The 15,600-nt window shown below is 41.2% G+C and overlaps 1 protein-coding gene across 1 annotated transcript in view; it reads right to left on the bottom strand.

Annotated features, from left to right (window-relative positions):
* The window catches only part of C15H2orf92 (chromosome 15 C2orf92 homolog), a 31,441-nt gene that overhangs the window by 11,941 nt on the left and 3,900 nt on the right, over window positions 1-15,600 (bottom strand). Inside the window, exons 2-3 of the mRNA XM_068564178.1 lie at window positions 11,895-11,978; window positions 5,888-5,956 (exon numbers count right to left, since the gene is read on the bottom strand). Coding sequence (XP_068420279.1) covers window positions 5,888-5,956; window positions 11,895-11,978 — 153 coding nt within the window. The remainder of the gene's footprint in view (window positions 1-5,887; window positions 5,957-11,894; window positions 11,979-15,600) is intronic.

The following is a 15,600-nucleotide window of genomic DNA, read 5'->3' as shown; positions in this document are numbered from 1 at the left end:
GGTGAGTTTGGTGAATCTGTCTAGGAAGTATGTGATAACAGCCTCACATTTCTGGAGAAAGAAATAAATTTATTTTTTATTCAATTTGGCTTAGAAAAAGAGAGAAAACTCTCAGCTTAAAATGACTCATAATTACTTGACTTTGGAAGTGCCAGCTTGTCAAATCAGGGTCAAGGGATTAACAAACACAGACAGAAAACTCTGGATAACATAGAGTTAATCTACTAAGGGGTTGTGTTTGCCTTGCTCTTTCATAGAGTGTTTTAAAAAAGATAGACTTGCCACTTGAACCCAAATTTTTACATTCCTTGTCTCTGTAGCACAAAAACAAAAACTAGAATCAGGAGTCACTATACATACTTATCATCAATATGGTCATAAGTTCTCATTTACCTAAAGATCTTTGGAGAGTTTGGAAGATGTTTTTCACATGTGGTGGGTTGTGATTTTGGTCATTTGTTGGATTATTTTCTGTGGGAAAAAAATAAGCACAATTACCAAGTTTTGCCAAATACAGTCAATTTCCAAACTTTATTTCAACTTTAGAAAGCCACTAACTATGAGAAAGTAGCAGTCCATTACAAGAGCAATTACAAGGAGCAAATCCCCCATGCATTTCCATGATGTGGACTCAATCCAAGCTGTCAATCAGTAACACCTTGGGCCTGGTAAAATCATCTTAAATGAGCCCAGAACCAAGAAATTTTGGCTTTGTGCTCAAGGAGAAGTTGAAGTTTTACATCTTCATAATTTCTTTGGGTGTTGTTTGTTTATTTTGCTCCCAGGAGACTCTAGCATTGAAATGCACGTTTGGTTATACGTTAACAGCAATTTATTGCTACGCTGTTAACTGAGGACTAGATTGCCTTCAGTGGAGCTATGATCATTATGACCTTGAACTCTCCGCAGACCTGGGCACACTTTTTCCAAGACACTTCACTTCTAAAAAGGATAATTTCCTCACCCCTCTTCCTAGCCGGCCCTCTTCCTTCTTACCATTAATTCTGGTTTTTTGAAAGGTCACTACTGCTAAGGAAGAGGTGCAGACAGGGTGGTCTGGGATTTCCTGGTCCCCGCAGAGTAGCCTCAGAGCAGCTCCTGGCCTCTGAAGAGGGGCCTGGTCGGCCTCCTTTTCTTGTGGGGTGTCACCTTCACCACTGTATGCAGGGCCTCCTCATGCCTCTTCTTTGTTCACCTACTCAAAACACCTTATCAAGCAGACCTGCCTCTCTTTTAATCTCCCAAAGCTCCATGCAAGTATAACCTAAAGCATTTTTAACATACTTTCAATTTTAGCATGTTTATGTCCAATGATTATTCACGAGACTGACTCTCTTACTAGCTGTGAGCTCTTGGAAGACAAGAATGCCCCATTTAGCTTTCCAGTTCCTGGCACAGCGCCTACCACAGGGAAGGAGAGCAACAGCTGGTCTTGAGTAAGAGAAGGAATCTTAAGGAATCTTGACTGCAACCTCATGAAAGACTCTGAGCCAGAACCACCAGCTAGGCCTGTCTGGTTGGCCAAGACTGCAGTAGTTTGAAGGCTGAAAGGCACTGGAGGGTCTGCATCCTAGATGACTAACAAGCTGTTGGCAGAAGGCCTCCCCTCCTCATTGGCTTAGGCAGGAGGGCTCAGTTCCCCATCACAGGGGCCACCCCTTAGGACTGCTGGAGTGTCCTCACATGGCAGCTGACTTTCCTCTGAGTGAGCAATTAATCGAAGAGACAGCCAGCCGGAAACCATAAGGTCTTTTACGACCTAATCTATGAAGTGGCACATCATCACTTCTGCCATATCCTATTCATTAGAAGCAAATCACCAAGTCCAGCCCACAGTCAAGGGGACAGGGGTGAATCTCCACCTTTCAAAGGGAGGGGTATCAAAGAATTTGTGGAGATATTTTAAAACCACAGTAGGAATGAAATTCCAAGGAAGACAGCTGAACAAAAAGGAAACATTCGCCTGTGTCCACGTGAACGTGAGGATTTTAATCAGCTACCTCTGCTTTGGTGCAAGAATTGTGGATGGAGAGAAGTGATAGCCTTACAGACGCACCTACACTCTGCAGGAAGCCTGGACCTGGGTATGCAAACTGTACCATTAAGCAGAGACCCCTGAAGGACTTCCAAGATATTAAGTTTAGCCACATGAAATTGGAGATCTTTGATCATTTTTGACCTACAAAAACAGTAAGATCAAATGAGTCAACCTCACAGTATAGTCCCAAGGGTGGGTTTCTAGTCTACATATTTCTTCTAATTTTCAGGCTCCTAGAAACCCAACATCATGGATTATCAAGATAAGTGTGATGATCAATTTGTAATGTGATCCTTTAACAAAGAAAATATGGAATTGGCTTCAAGCCAAATTTAGATCGATCACTGCATACCTTGGGGATCTGGGAAGACAGAGGAAAATAAATGCATTTTGTGCTTAGGAGGTGGTCAAGCATCGAGTCAAGCTCCAAGAAGGGAGAAAAAGCAATAAGGCTGATGACCGAAGGACACTTTTCGAGAAGGTGATGTCATTTTGGGGAACATGCAAAAGTCCTAGAGAAATCTACCAACATGGCCAGTTGGGACATGCCACAGAGTCTGAGAGGGAATGGTACACTTTTTCCAGGGGACCAAGCTCAGTGGGGTACCAGGGACTCCAGGCCCCCTCCAGTGTCATAACCGGGGTGGGGAGGGGGACAGGAAGTGCTCACTGGCAGCATCTGTATTTGACAGTTCTTTCATATGGCAACTACTTGAAAGGAAAATGCTACCCTCCCTGTTCTCCACTGGCAACGTTTCGAGCACATCAGCAGCACAGGAGGAACCCACTCAGCAGAAGACAGAAGGAGGTCTTGCCCTGGGTACACTGGGCATCTGCTCTAGTGAGAAAATCTAAGGACTAGTCATAAGCAGCTGCAAATTATTGTTCAATGTGGTGTCTGTGAAACTCTTTCTGCCTACAAGTCCTTCCAGGTGTCCTTAAAAGGGATACAAATTATGCAAGTGTAACTGGCGTGTCTTACAGGCATCCTGCATTCAAACAGCGGCACTGTCGTCTCCTACTAGCTGCTTGACCTCCGGCAAGTTACTTAACTTCAGTATCTACATATGGAAAATGGGGGCATACTAATAATAATGCTACACACATAGGACTGCTGTGGGCATTAAATAATGTAGTTGAAAAACTCCTTTGGTACATAGCAAGTGCTCAGTGTACATTAATTTTATCATAATTAACAGTGATTATTATTTTTTCAGAATGTACCATTCACTCATTCATTCACACATTTATTCATTTAGCAAATCTTATTAAGCTCCTACCTTAAATCAGACCCTAACTCCTCAGCCCTGGGGAAAGACAGTCTAGTGAATGCAACAGTTATTGTTATGATTTGTCTTATGGTCATTTCAGCATATGTACTAGAAGGATGATTACCAGTAAATTTAAAGGGGGATATAGACAGTCCTAAATACAATAAGGCATTAAGTAGAAAATAATGTATGCAAAGAAAAGATGGAGGTTATAAATTAATTCTGATGTTAAAAGAACAAACATTTTGTCCTGGTTCCTATGAAGGAAAATAGCAGTTCCTTATTTGAAAGCAATTAACAGAAGGAATTGCTTTACAAATCAAAAGACCAAGCTAGAGAGTAAGCTGTGTGTCCCCCAAGTAGATCATTTAATTACATTTAAACAATGAACAATTGTGTTTATTATTCAGGGTGCCCTAGCACTATAATGTGCACTCCTGGACAGGCCACACCTCACATTTGCAGGGACTCACGCAAGAGTACAGATGGAGACACACCCATCGTATGTATCGATATTTAAAAGTTCTAAATTGTGACTTGGTCTGCATTTCCACACAAGGACTTGCAGCCCACTGCTTCCTTGGTGGCTAAAGGAACCCCACTTCCCAGGATACACTGAAGCAGGACAGAAGCTGCAACCAGGCCCAAGACTCCTGAGTAGTGACTAGACACACCAAATCTCCCTATGGTCAAGTGGGATTTATTCTAGGAATGCAAGGTTTGTTCAATATTAGGAAATCCATTAATATCATATACAATACTAGTAGACTTAAGGGAAAAATTAAATCATATGAATAGTTACAAAGATCCTGACAAAATTCAACACCCATACCTGTTTTTAAAAACACACAAGGGCTTCCCTGGTGGCGCAGTGGTTGAGAATCTGCCTGCTAATGCAGGGGACACGGGTTCGAGCCCTGGTCTGGGAAGATCCCACATGCCGCGGAGCAACTGGGCCCGCGAGCCACAACTACTGAGCCTGCGCGTCTGGAGCCTGTGCTCTGCAACAAGAGAGGCCGCGAGAGTGAGAGGCCCGCGCACCGCGATGAAGAGTGGCCCCCGCTTGCTGCAACTAGGGAAAGCCCTCGCACAGAAACGAAGACCCAACACAGCCATAAACAATAAATAAATAAATTAATTTTAAAAAATTGTCTAAAAAAAGATACAAATAAATAAAACAGTGTAGTACTGTCGTGTTCAGAGACCAACAGACCAGTGTTTAGGCTAGAAAGCCTAGGAACAGACCCAGTACTTACGGGAATTTAGTATATGATAAAGGGGGCTTCTCGGGTCACTGGAGCAAAGATGGGCTTTTTAATACCTGGTGTTGGGACAGCTGGGTAGCCATGTCACAGAAAAATGGGACTCTGTGAACTGTGCTGGTGAAGCCATTCTAGCCCATGTGCGGTCCTCAGCACAAAAGTACCCTCTCACTTCTCCCGGCAGAGACCCAGGTACCAAAGAGATGCCCAACTGTGTTTCATTTATGATTATCATGCAATTTACAGAAGGAAACGTGCAGTGTAAATTCAGGGATATTAGAAGTATTCATTTTAAAGAGACTTCTGTGGTAAACTGATCTCCGAAAACCATCTAAGCCAGTGGTTCCAAACACCAGGGGCTGGTATCTGGCCGACTGTATCCAAGTCACTCAGAGAATATGCAAAGATGTGCAGAACCTGGACTCCGTTTCTAGAGATTCTCGGTGGGTTCCGAGAATAAGGATTTTTAATAAGCTCTTTCCATTCCACATCCTCTTCCCTGTGGCTGATGCACAGTTGGGCTTGGGAACCACTGACCTAGTTCCTATTCCTGCACCCAGGAAAGACCACGTATTCGCCAACTCAGACAGTGACATATTTGTTTTTGTTTTTGTTTGCTTTTTGGCCACACCGCATGGCTTTCAGGATCTTAGTTTCCCGACCAGGGATCAAACTCGTGCCCCCTGCAGTGAAAGCACTGAGTCCTAACCACTGGACGGCCAGGGAGTTCCCTATTTTTCTTTTTAAATTTTAAAATCTGTCTAGGGAAGAAATGCTGCATGGGATTCTAGTTCCTCTTCAGAGCCCATCTGCTTCCATCATAATCGGATCTGAGATGAGCCTTTGCTTTGATGGAGAGAGCGCCTCTGGGGTACCACTTCCAGAAAGTGCTCAGCCCCTCACTAGCCCCGTCCCCCAGGGGTTGGGGAGAGACTTCACTGTTCAGTTTGGGAGAGGGATTCAGGTGCCTGTTACTGGGTCCTTTCTCCTTGCCTCTGTCTCTCTGTCTATCTCTCTACAGAGAGCAAACGTTTTGATCTGCTTATCTATGCTGTGAATTTTACAAAAGCAAACTCTCTCACAGAGGGGGTTTGGAGAAGGCAAGGGTATCCTAAACCTTACCAGTGACTGGAGCACTCTTCCTAGCTCCAGGTGAAGCACCCACATTAACCAGCCAAGTATTCCTGGAGAGAATGGTCTGGGCTCCATCTGCTGGGCCCTCAGCTTAGTCTCACATTTGGTTCTGAACTCAGGCAAGAGGAAGAAGAGGTATCGCTTACTGACCCCTAACTCCAATTTTATCCATTTGCATTTACCATTATTGGAAATTCTGTCCATGCTGCCAAGGAAAAATTCTGATTCAGAATTCCCATCAACATTGGCTCCTGTGATGATAAAACACATGAAAAAAAATTGAAAATTTTTTATCAGTACACCCTTGGGCCCATATTTTCAGTGTTTTTAAATTCTTTTTCATATTCTTTTCCATTATGGTTTATCACAGGATATTGGATATAGTTCCCTGTGCTATACAGTAGAACCTTGTTGTTTATCCATCCTATATATACTAGTTTGCATCTGCTAATCCCAAACTCCCAATCCAGTGTTGAAATGAATGCTGACATAGAATTCAACTTGTACTTGGAAATGTGTGTTTGAAAGTTTATATGTCATTGTAGAGAGAAGCACCAGCCGGTTGCAGAGGCTGGAGCCCAGGCTGTGGGAAAGGAACCTCAGGAATTGGAATTCACATCTGTATGCAATATTCCAACAAGTTCTCACTCCTCTGCTACCCAGGCACTAATGTGCACTGCTGGCAATTTCTGATTCCCAATTCTATCCTTATGACCTGCGATCGAATACCTGCCTTAATTCTCAAAGTGTTACTTAAAACATAATAATGATATGAAGCTGCTTTAAAGGGAACAGTGTGTTCATCACTTTTGTTATTTCTACGGCTGGGCCTAGGGCAAGTGATTTTTTTTGTCCTTGGTCTTATCCGTGGAATGAGGTACTAAAGACTGCACCAGCTCTCATGCAGGGCTGAGATTAGCCTCAAACCAGGTCATGCACGTGGAAGTATAAAGCGTGTTTGGCGGAAAGTTATGACACCACTCAGGGCTCCCGGTGTAAGGAACGGTAAACACCATTTGCAATCCAGTCCCTGTTCTCTGAACAGCCTCCAGAGAGTAAGAACCTGCCCGACACACGAAGTTGAGGGATTTCCCCAAAATAGAAGGATAGTTACGCTTTCATCTTGGAGGTTATAGAGAGGATTTCAGACAATTCTTTCCTTCATATCTCTATTTGTCTTTGCTGCACAAGTAGCTGTTTTAAAGAACAGTAAAATGATAGCTTAGTACCTATAATACAGTACATAGGTCTATAGAAAAATGTGCACTTAAAGAGTTTTAAAGACATATACTTGCTTTCTTTTGTGTCTCTCTTTGTAACTGATTTGCCTGCTGTGCTTCTTGTTTCTTCTAGAATTTCATCTCAAGTGAAGTAAATAAAGGCATATTAATACCAGCAGTGGAGATCTGATATTTTTCCCTGTAAAGCAGTCTATAAATACAGTGAATAAATAATACAAACTCAACGAATATGTGAAATTACACTCTAAAATTCCTTCTCTTGGGAAGGGAAATTCTAATAACATAAATCATTTCTGAAAAATTTTGATTCCACTAGATGTCCGGGGCAGTAAACATTGCCCACTAAAGATATATAGCTAGAAACTTTGTCCCAAATCTCATGATATGTAGTGTCATAATTTTCCTTCTTATTCGTGCTGTCATTCTGACCCATCTCTGAGACTTTCCCCAGGATGGCCCATAAATATGGGTGAAGGCCGGAGGGTAAAAATAAAGCAAAACAGAGTTTTAGTCAGAAAGCTCTTTGTTTATAAGCTGTTCCTAATTTTTCATGATTACATTTTTGGAACTATATTAATTTCTCCTTCCCTTTTAAAGTTTTCAGTCTTCTACTATTCCCTGGGGACAGCAGTTTTGTTTACTTTGAAAAGCAACAGAAAATAATCATCACAAATTCCATTCATTTTGTGTATATTCTGAGTCCTTTTTCAAAGGTTGTTGGTATATTGGTGGGTGGTCTACTCACCTGATGGAATAAATGCTGACAATAAGGACACAAAAGGTTTAACCATTACTTCACTCATTCAAGATGATGAGTTCTCACATCCCCTTCCTTGATGAATGCATCGACCTACAAGTTCCTGAACTGTTGTTCAGGGAGAACTTGGCAAGTTTATCAGTGGCCCACCAATGCCAAGGCCAACACTGGCCTGGCACGGGGTGGGTCAGTAGGCCTATGGGGGTGATGGGATCCTTCTAAACCCTGCACCAGCCACCCATCTTCAGATGCACCCACTCCCCTTCCACACATGTGGGGCTGGATTCAGAGACACAGGGCACCTGCCAAGAAGAGAAAAGTGTTCTCATTCCTAGATGGGAATTCCTGAAAGCGTGGATAGTTGTACTGCAAGAGCTATCTGCATCCATTCATTCATTCAGTCATGGTCACTGACCACCAATCAATCAGCCAGACAGTTAGTACCGATTTATTGAAGCCTCTTTAACAGCATACATGGAAGAAGGGCAAACCCAGAGTTCCTGAAATGCTTTTTCTGCATCAGTTGAGATGATCATGTGGTTTTGTATTTCATTCTGTTAATGTAGTCTATTATATTGATTGATTTTCCTATGTTGAACGATGCTTGCACTCCAGGAATAAATCCCACTTGGTCTGGTGTATAATCCTTTTAATACGATGTTGGATTCGGTTTTCTAGCCTTTTGTTGGGGAATTTTGCATTTATATGTACAAGTGATATTGCTCTGTAGTTTTCTTAAAGCATCTTTGTCTGGCTTTGGTATCAGGGTATACTGGCCTCTTAGAACTAGTTAGGAAGTGTTTTCTCCTCTTCAATTTTTTGGAAGAGTTACAGAAGCATTAGTGTTAGCTCATTTATATGTCTGGCAGCATTCACCAGTGAAGCAACTTGAATCTGGGCTCTTCCTTGTTAGGACGTTTTGATTACTGATTCAGTCTCCTTGTTTATTACAAGTCTATTCCAATTTTCTATTTCTTCTGAATCAGTTTTGGTAGTTTGTGTGTTTCTAGGAATGTGCTCATTTCTTCTAAGTTATCCAATTTTTTGGCATACGACTGTTCATAGTATTCTCTTATAATCCTTTTTATTTCTGTGATTGTAGTAATGTCCCCACAATTCTTAACTAATAATTGAGTCTTCTCTCTTTTTTTCTCATTCAATCTAGCTAAAGATTTGTTAATTTTGTTATCTTTTTAAGGAACCAATCTTTGGTTTCATTGATTTTCTCTATTGTTTTTCTATTCTCTGTTTCATGTATTTCCATTCTATTCTTTATTATCTTCTTCATTCTGCTAGCTTTGAATTTAGTTTGCTATTGTTTTTCTTATTTCTCAAAGTATACAGATAGGTTATTTATTTGAGATCTTTCTTATTTTTAATGTATGCATTTATAGTTATAAATTTCCCTCTTAGCATTGTTTTGCTGCATAAGTTTTGGTATGTCGTATTTGATTTTCATTCATCTCAAGGTAATTTCTAATTTCTTATTGGTTATTTAAGAGTCTGTTGCTTTATTTCCATATATTTGTGTATTTTCTAGTTTTCCCTCTGCTGTAAACTTCTAGTTTCATTCCATTGTGATCAGGAAAGATACTTTATATGATTTATATCTTTTTCAATTTATTCAGAGTTGTTTTGTGGCCAACATATGGAGAATGTTCTATGTGCACTTGATAAGAATGTATTTTCTGCTGTTGTTGGGTGGCGTGTTCTGTATATGTTTGTTAGGTCTAATTGGTTTATACTGTTGTTCAAGTCTTCTATTTCCTTATTATCTTTCTAGTCCTATGTGTTATTGAGAGTGGGTTACTGAAGTCTCCAACTATTGTTGTAGAACTATTTCTCCATTCAATTCTGTCCATTATTGGTTCATATATTTGGGGGTTCTGTTGCTGTGTGATATGTGTTTATAGTTGTTATGTCTTCTTTCTGTGTTGAACCCTTATCAATATATAATGTCCTTGTCTTTTGTAAACTTTTTTATTTGAAATCTATTTTGCTGGAAAATAATATAGCTACTCTTTATTTTTTTCCTTATGGCTTTGAGTTACTGTCTAGTATTGTTTCATTTCAGTCTGAAGTATTCCCTTTAGTATTTCTAACGGGGCATATCTCTTAGCTTATGTTTATCTGGAAATGTCTTAATTTCTCCTCCATGATCAAAGAATAGTTTTGTCAGATGTAGAATTCTTGGTTGACAGTACTTTTCTTTCAGGACTTTAAATATGTCATATCACTGCTTCTGGCTTCCATGATTTTCGTGTTGAAATCGGCCATTAATCTTATTGAGGATCCCTTGTACATAATGTCGCTTCTCTCTTTCATGCTGACAAGATTCTCTTTGTCTTTTGATTTCAACAATTTGACTATAATGTGCTTTAGTGTTGGTCTCTTCCATTTACCTTGCCTGGAGTTTGTAGAGCTTCTTGGATGTGTATAATCATCAGATTTGGGAAGTTTTGGAGCATTATTTCCTCAAATATGTTCTCGTCGTTTGCTCGCTTCTCCTTCTGGGACTTCTAAAATGTATATGTTGGTACTCTTGATGGTGTCTCACAGGCCCTCATGCTCTGTTTATTCATTTCATTTTTTTCTTTCTGCTCCTCAGACTGGATAATTTCAAGTGTCCCAGGTCAAAGTTAGGGATCCTTAATTCTGCCTGCTCAATCTGCTGTCACATCCCTCCCGTGAGTTTTTCATTTCACTTACTGTACTTTTCAACTTCAGAATTTCTCTTTGGCTCATTTTTCTAACTTCTATTTCTTTATTGATATTCCTACTTTGTTCAAACATTGTTTTCCTTATTTCCTTCTTTGTCCATCATTTCCTTTACTGATTAAATATATTAAAGACAGTTGATTTAATATCTTTGATGAATAATTCCAGTTCCTAGGCTTCCTCAGGGATGGGTTCTATTTCTTTTTTTTTTTTTTCCTGTGAATGGGCCATACTGTCCTGTTTCTTTGTATGTTTCATAATTTTTTTTGTTGAGAGCTACACATTCTATTTGGGTAACTTTGGAAAACTAATTCTCCCGCTCCTCAGGGATGGCCAGTTTTGGCTTGTTGAGGGCTGGAACCATGCACTTGTGACTTCTCCAAACTATTTTGGCAAAGTGTATATTCCTTACTGTGTATGGGTGCTGAATTTCCAGTTTGTTATGTCTGCAGTCACTCGGTGACCTGACAAAGGTTTCCGTAAGTGTCTATATTTCAAAAGGAGAAAAACAAAAAATACTGTCTTTTTAATCTCCTTGACAGAATTTCTTAGAAGCTCTTTAGGTCATGATAGTGAAACAATGGCCAGCCTCAGTGCCAGCCCTCATTGATCAAAGGCAGTGATCAACCCACACCCAGATTGTGGCACCAGGAAGCCACACTGAGAATGTGGGCTGCGAAACACTTGGCTACCTGCCATGGGGCTGGGGGATGGAGAATGGTAGGATCTACACGGAACACTGAAATTCACTAAAATTTACCAATCTCTTCATCAAGTTCCTTCCTGGACTATGCAAATGTTCATCTCTTGTTCCAAAATAGTTGCTTAAGATAGATCTTGCCAGCTCAGTTATAGCTTCGGTGAAGAGACGTATTCCTGGAGCTTCCTACCCAACCATCTTCCATCTAGGCCTTGGTTTTTCTCAAATTTACCTGGGAGGCTTGGAATAGATCAATGAGTCCCAGCCTAGAATCACCCGGAGAGCTTTAAAAACTACTGATGCAAAGGTAGATCTCCCATGCCAGGAAATCTGACCACGTGTCTCTTTTTAACAATCTCCCAGGGGATTCTCTTGCTCAGTTAGGGCTGAGGACCTGGGAGAAGGTCTATCTCAGCCTCAGGGCCTCACCATCTCTACCACATGCAGAAATCGACTGGGGACCTCATCTAGGCAGATGTGGTGCAGCTGGTCTGAGCTGGGATCTGACACTGCTTTTCCAGTAGATCCCAGATGGTGGCCCTGCTGCTGCTACATGGACCCCTGCTTAAGGAGCAGAATCCTTTCCAGCTGTTTATCTTCTATGTTTTTCTTAATTTCTTGAGACTCTGACACTTAGAGAACCCGTTCTAGCCTCAAAGCAAAGCACTTTCCTTCCCATCAGAGCAGCAGGAACAGGTTATCTGGGAGACCACCACGGACACGCACGAGACTCTTCATACAGCCTGACAGTTTCACGTGAGGAGATTACTTACCAAATAGTTTAACCAAATGTTCTTCTCGCTTATTTGAACTCAATGCAAAGTCGGCATCTCTCAAGCTCTTTTGTTGAGGATAACCTATGGGAAAGTAAACCTTAGCTGTGAGCCCATCTTTCACTGGATCTGCATGTAATTCTTTTTAAATCGATACACTCATGCATGGTATTTGAGAGGAGCATCCTGCAGTTGGCCAGCTCTAGGGGAAAGAGCACTGGACTTGGGTTCCGGTACAACATTTGAACACTGCGTGATCTTGGGCAGTGAAGTTCTGTGGGATTTGGTTTTCTCATCTGAAACTGGAGGGAAAGATGCCGACCACAGGAGGTCTGTGAGGAAGGGGGACAGAATTCGCTGATGTGACATGGAGACTGAAAGTGCTCTCCCCTCATCCTATCTCAGTGCTATTATCTATGATGAATGACAGTAAACAGCGCTGGTTCCAAGCAAGGTCATGCTCAGCGCTCAGCTGGGGAAGGAGCAGAGACAGATGGACACACAGCTCAGGGGCTTTTCAACAAAAACTCTCCTCTCCACAGGCAATGAGGCCAACGAGCAGTGACTGACCATTCTGGAAATGGGATGCTTTCTCATTTGGGAGGGGAGGGAAAAATACTCCTGCATACTCTGCACTAATCCCCACTGTGGGTCTATATTTGGGAGGGGCTCGGGGACCTGAGGTCATCCCGACATGACTGGTTTGATAAGCACAAGGAATTCCTGATGTTGTCATTGAGGAATGAAATGAAAAAAAATGAAGGTGCAAACACAGAAGAACCGGATTAGCAATCTCCCCTAGGACGGCATGGATGGATGTTAAGACTTCTGCTGACCTTCATGCGGCTACATCAAGGATATGAATCAATTGTGCTAAAAGATTGTAGCGACCTGTGGAGATTTTGAGCTATATTATCAGGCTTTTCTTTTTGGAGGTCATGATGTCTGTGACACATTTTCCTAATTCAAGGTCAAGGCCAGGCCTTTTCTCTGGCCCCTGGGGAGTGGGCAAACCCATCAGGGAGGAGAAACTTGTCCCTTAAAGAAGGTGTTTCAGGCCACAGCACCCACCTATTCTGAGTTCCACAGAGTATTCATTAAGTGTCTCCAAGGATCTGAACTTTTAACTCAAAACCAGGACAACACTTGTTTCCTCAGTCTGCATAGACACTGAGTAATCTGTGCACATGGCAGGTTTCAATTCTACAGGAAAATTGCTAATTAGGTGGTTAATGGTGCATGGATATGATGGCTTTTTTGGTAAATGAAAGAAACAAGTTCTCTCTTGCTGAGATGTTAGTGAATCATTAAGAATCAATACAGTGGAAGTGTATGTAAGCCTATGCAGTAAAATACTTGTTCACAAAAACCCTTTGGTTTTTAAAGTGCCCTGACAAGAGGAGTTACTGTCTCCCCTTTTCTTGATGTCACCCCTGACTGACTGCATAATGTACCTACTGTCCTTCATGACACATGACACTGTTTTGTGATATTGGTCTGCTTAATTTTTGGAAAATAGTACTGTAGCTTTTCTCCACAGACCCAATTTCTTTACATTGAGAGAATGTCCCAGAATGTGGTCAACCAATTAGTTTAGTAAATAGCAAAAGTGCTTCCAAATGCAGTAAGATCCTACAAGTAGAGCATGGAAATCTAATGTTCACTTTGAAAAAGCTATGTTCATAAAATGTTCATAACAGCGTTGTTCAGATAACCAAAAGGTGGAAACAACCTAAATGCCCATCAACTGATAAATGGATTAACAAAATGTGGTAAATCCACACAATGGAATACCATTCAGCCATAAAAAGGAATGAATTCCTGAGGCATGCTACAACGTGGATGAACCCTGAAAACGTGTTAAATGAAAGAAACCTGTCACAAAAGACCATAGAGTGTGTGATTCCATAGATGAAACGTCCAGAATAGACAAATCCATAGAACAGACAGTAGGTTAGTGGTTGCCAGGGGCTGTGGGAAAAGGTGGATGGGGAGTGACAGGAAGAGAGTGTGACATTACTTTTGGGGGTGATGAAAATGTTCTAAAATTAGATAGTGGTGGTTCACAACGTTGTGAATATACACTTTTAAAGGGTGTATTTTATGTTATGTGACTAATATATCAAACTGTTATTTAAAATATAGTGTATGTATATATAAGAGGGTAGATTAAACATGATTGGCCTGATTAACACACAGAGGTTCATTATACTAATCTCTCTCCTTTTGTATATGTTTGAAAATTTTTATAATGAAAAGTGAAAATGTGCATGTGTGCTACCCGACCGTGGAGCTCTGGATTTTGAGAAAGGTGTAAAGTTGGGGAAAACGTTAAAGTTCCTCCCTTCTCCTGAGCAAGGAATCCCTAGAGTAATCCGGGGAGGTAAAGCAGGAGTTCCTGTGAACACAGGAGTTCTTTGGGGGCCTGTTACCAAGGAGATTTCACACAATGCTGAGGGATAATAAAACCAAAGCAATGGCAGTTAAGCTAGCTTCAAAGGCAAGATGCACAAGCACCCATCTTTTGATCTCCGCTGCCCACTCCTCTGCTTTCCCCCCATCTCAGCAACAAATCAATCCTTCTACTTGTTCAGGCCAAAATCCAGACTACATAACAGACTCCTGTCTTTCTCTCTCACCACACATCCAATCCACAAGCAAATCCTCTCAGGTCAATTTTCACACACATCTCAAAACCTGGTCAGCTTGCCCACCTCTACTGCCCCAACAGAAACCAACCAGCACCATCCTCATTTCACTGCTGCTGAAATAAGAGGCCACTGTTGAATCGCAATGAGTCCCCTTACCAAAATCTTCACCACCTCCTCTCCCACTTACCCCTCCTTTCCCTTCTATCTGCTCACATCACCAGAGGAAGAGAATATGGGATGCTTTGCAACCTGAGAATACCATAGGGCTCTTATGTAATCTACCAAGTGCCTTTAAGTGATCACCAGACTTTCTCTACCGTGATTCTCTTATTTCCAGGCAGATTTGTTGAGGTATGACAGGAAAACATTCTAAAAAGTTAATAAACAGAAATCTCAATTAAATAACGTTGAGAGACCAGAAGGGGGAGCTCCTACTCCTAGAGCCCAACAGGAAGAAGAAACACTCCTCTTCATTCCTGGCAAGGGCTCAGCCAATGAAAAGCCATGGAGTCTTTGTTTACTATAGCCTCCCCCAACTTCCTTTTCCCCTCTATAAAAGAGCTCTCCCTCTCTTGCTAGGCGGGGACTTGCACATAGCACACAATGGTTGCAGATACCAAATTGCAATTCTCTGCAGACCCCAAATAAACCTTTTTTTTTTTTCCTGGAGAAATAACTGACAGTCTACTTGTTTTAGGTCAACAATATCTATATTTACACAGTCATCCAAGTATGGAGGGGGAATCAATAAACTTTTTCTGTAAAGAGTCAGATAGAAAATACTTTAGGCTTTGCAGGCTATGTATGTCTCTGTCACATATTTTTCTTTGTTTGTTGTTGTTTTTACAACCTTTTAAAAATGTAAAAACCACTGAAAAAAATCAATGAAATCAAAAGTTAGTTCTTTGAGAAAATCAATAAAATATATAAACCTCTAGCCAGACTGGTCAGGAAAAAAGGACAGAGGACACATATTAACAATATCAGGAATGAGAACACAGACATTACTAGAGATAGCACAGATTAAAAGGAAAATAAGTGTATATTATTAACAA

This window comes from Eschrichtius robustus, chromosome 15 (assembly GCF_028021215.1).
Source record: "Eschrichtius robustus isolate mEscRob2 chromosome 15, mEscRob2.pri, whole genome shotgun sequence".
In the NCBI taxonomy this organism is placed as follows: domain Eukaryota; kingdom Metazoa; phylum Chordata; class Mammalia; order Artiodactyla; family Eschrichtiidae; genus Eschrichtius; species Eschrichtius robustus.
This window is presented reverse-complemented; position numbering and strand designations above follow the sequence as displayed.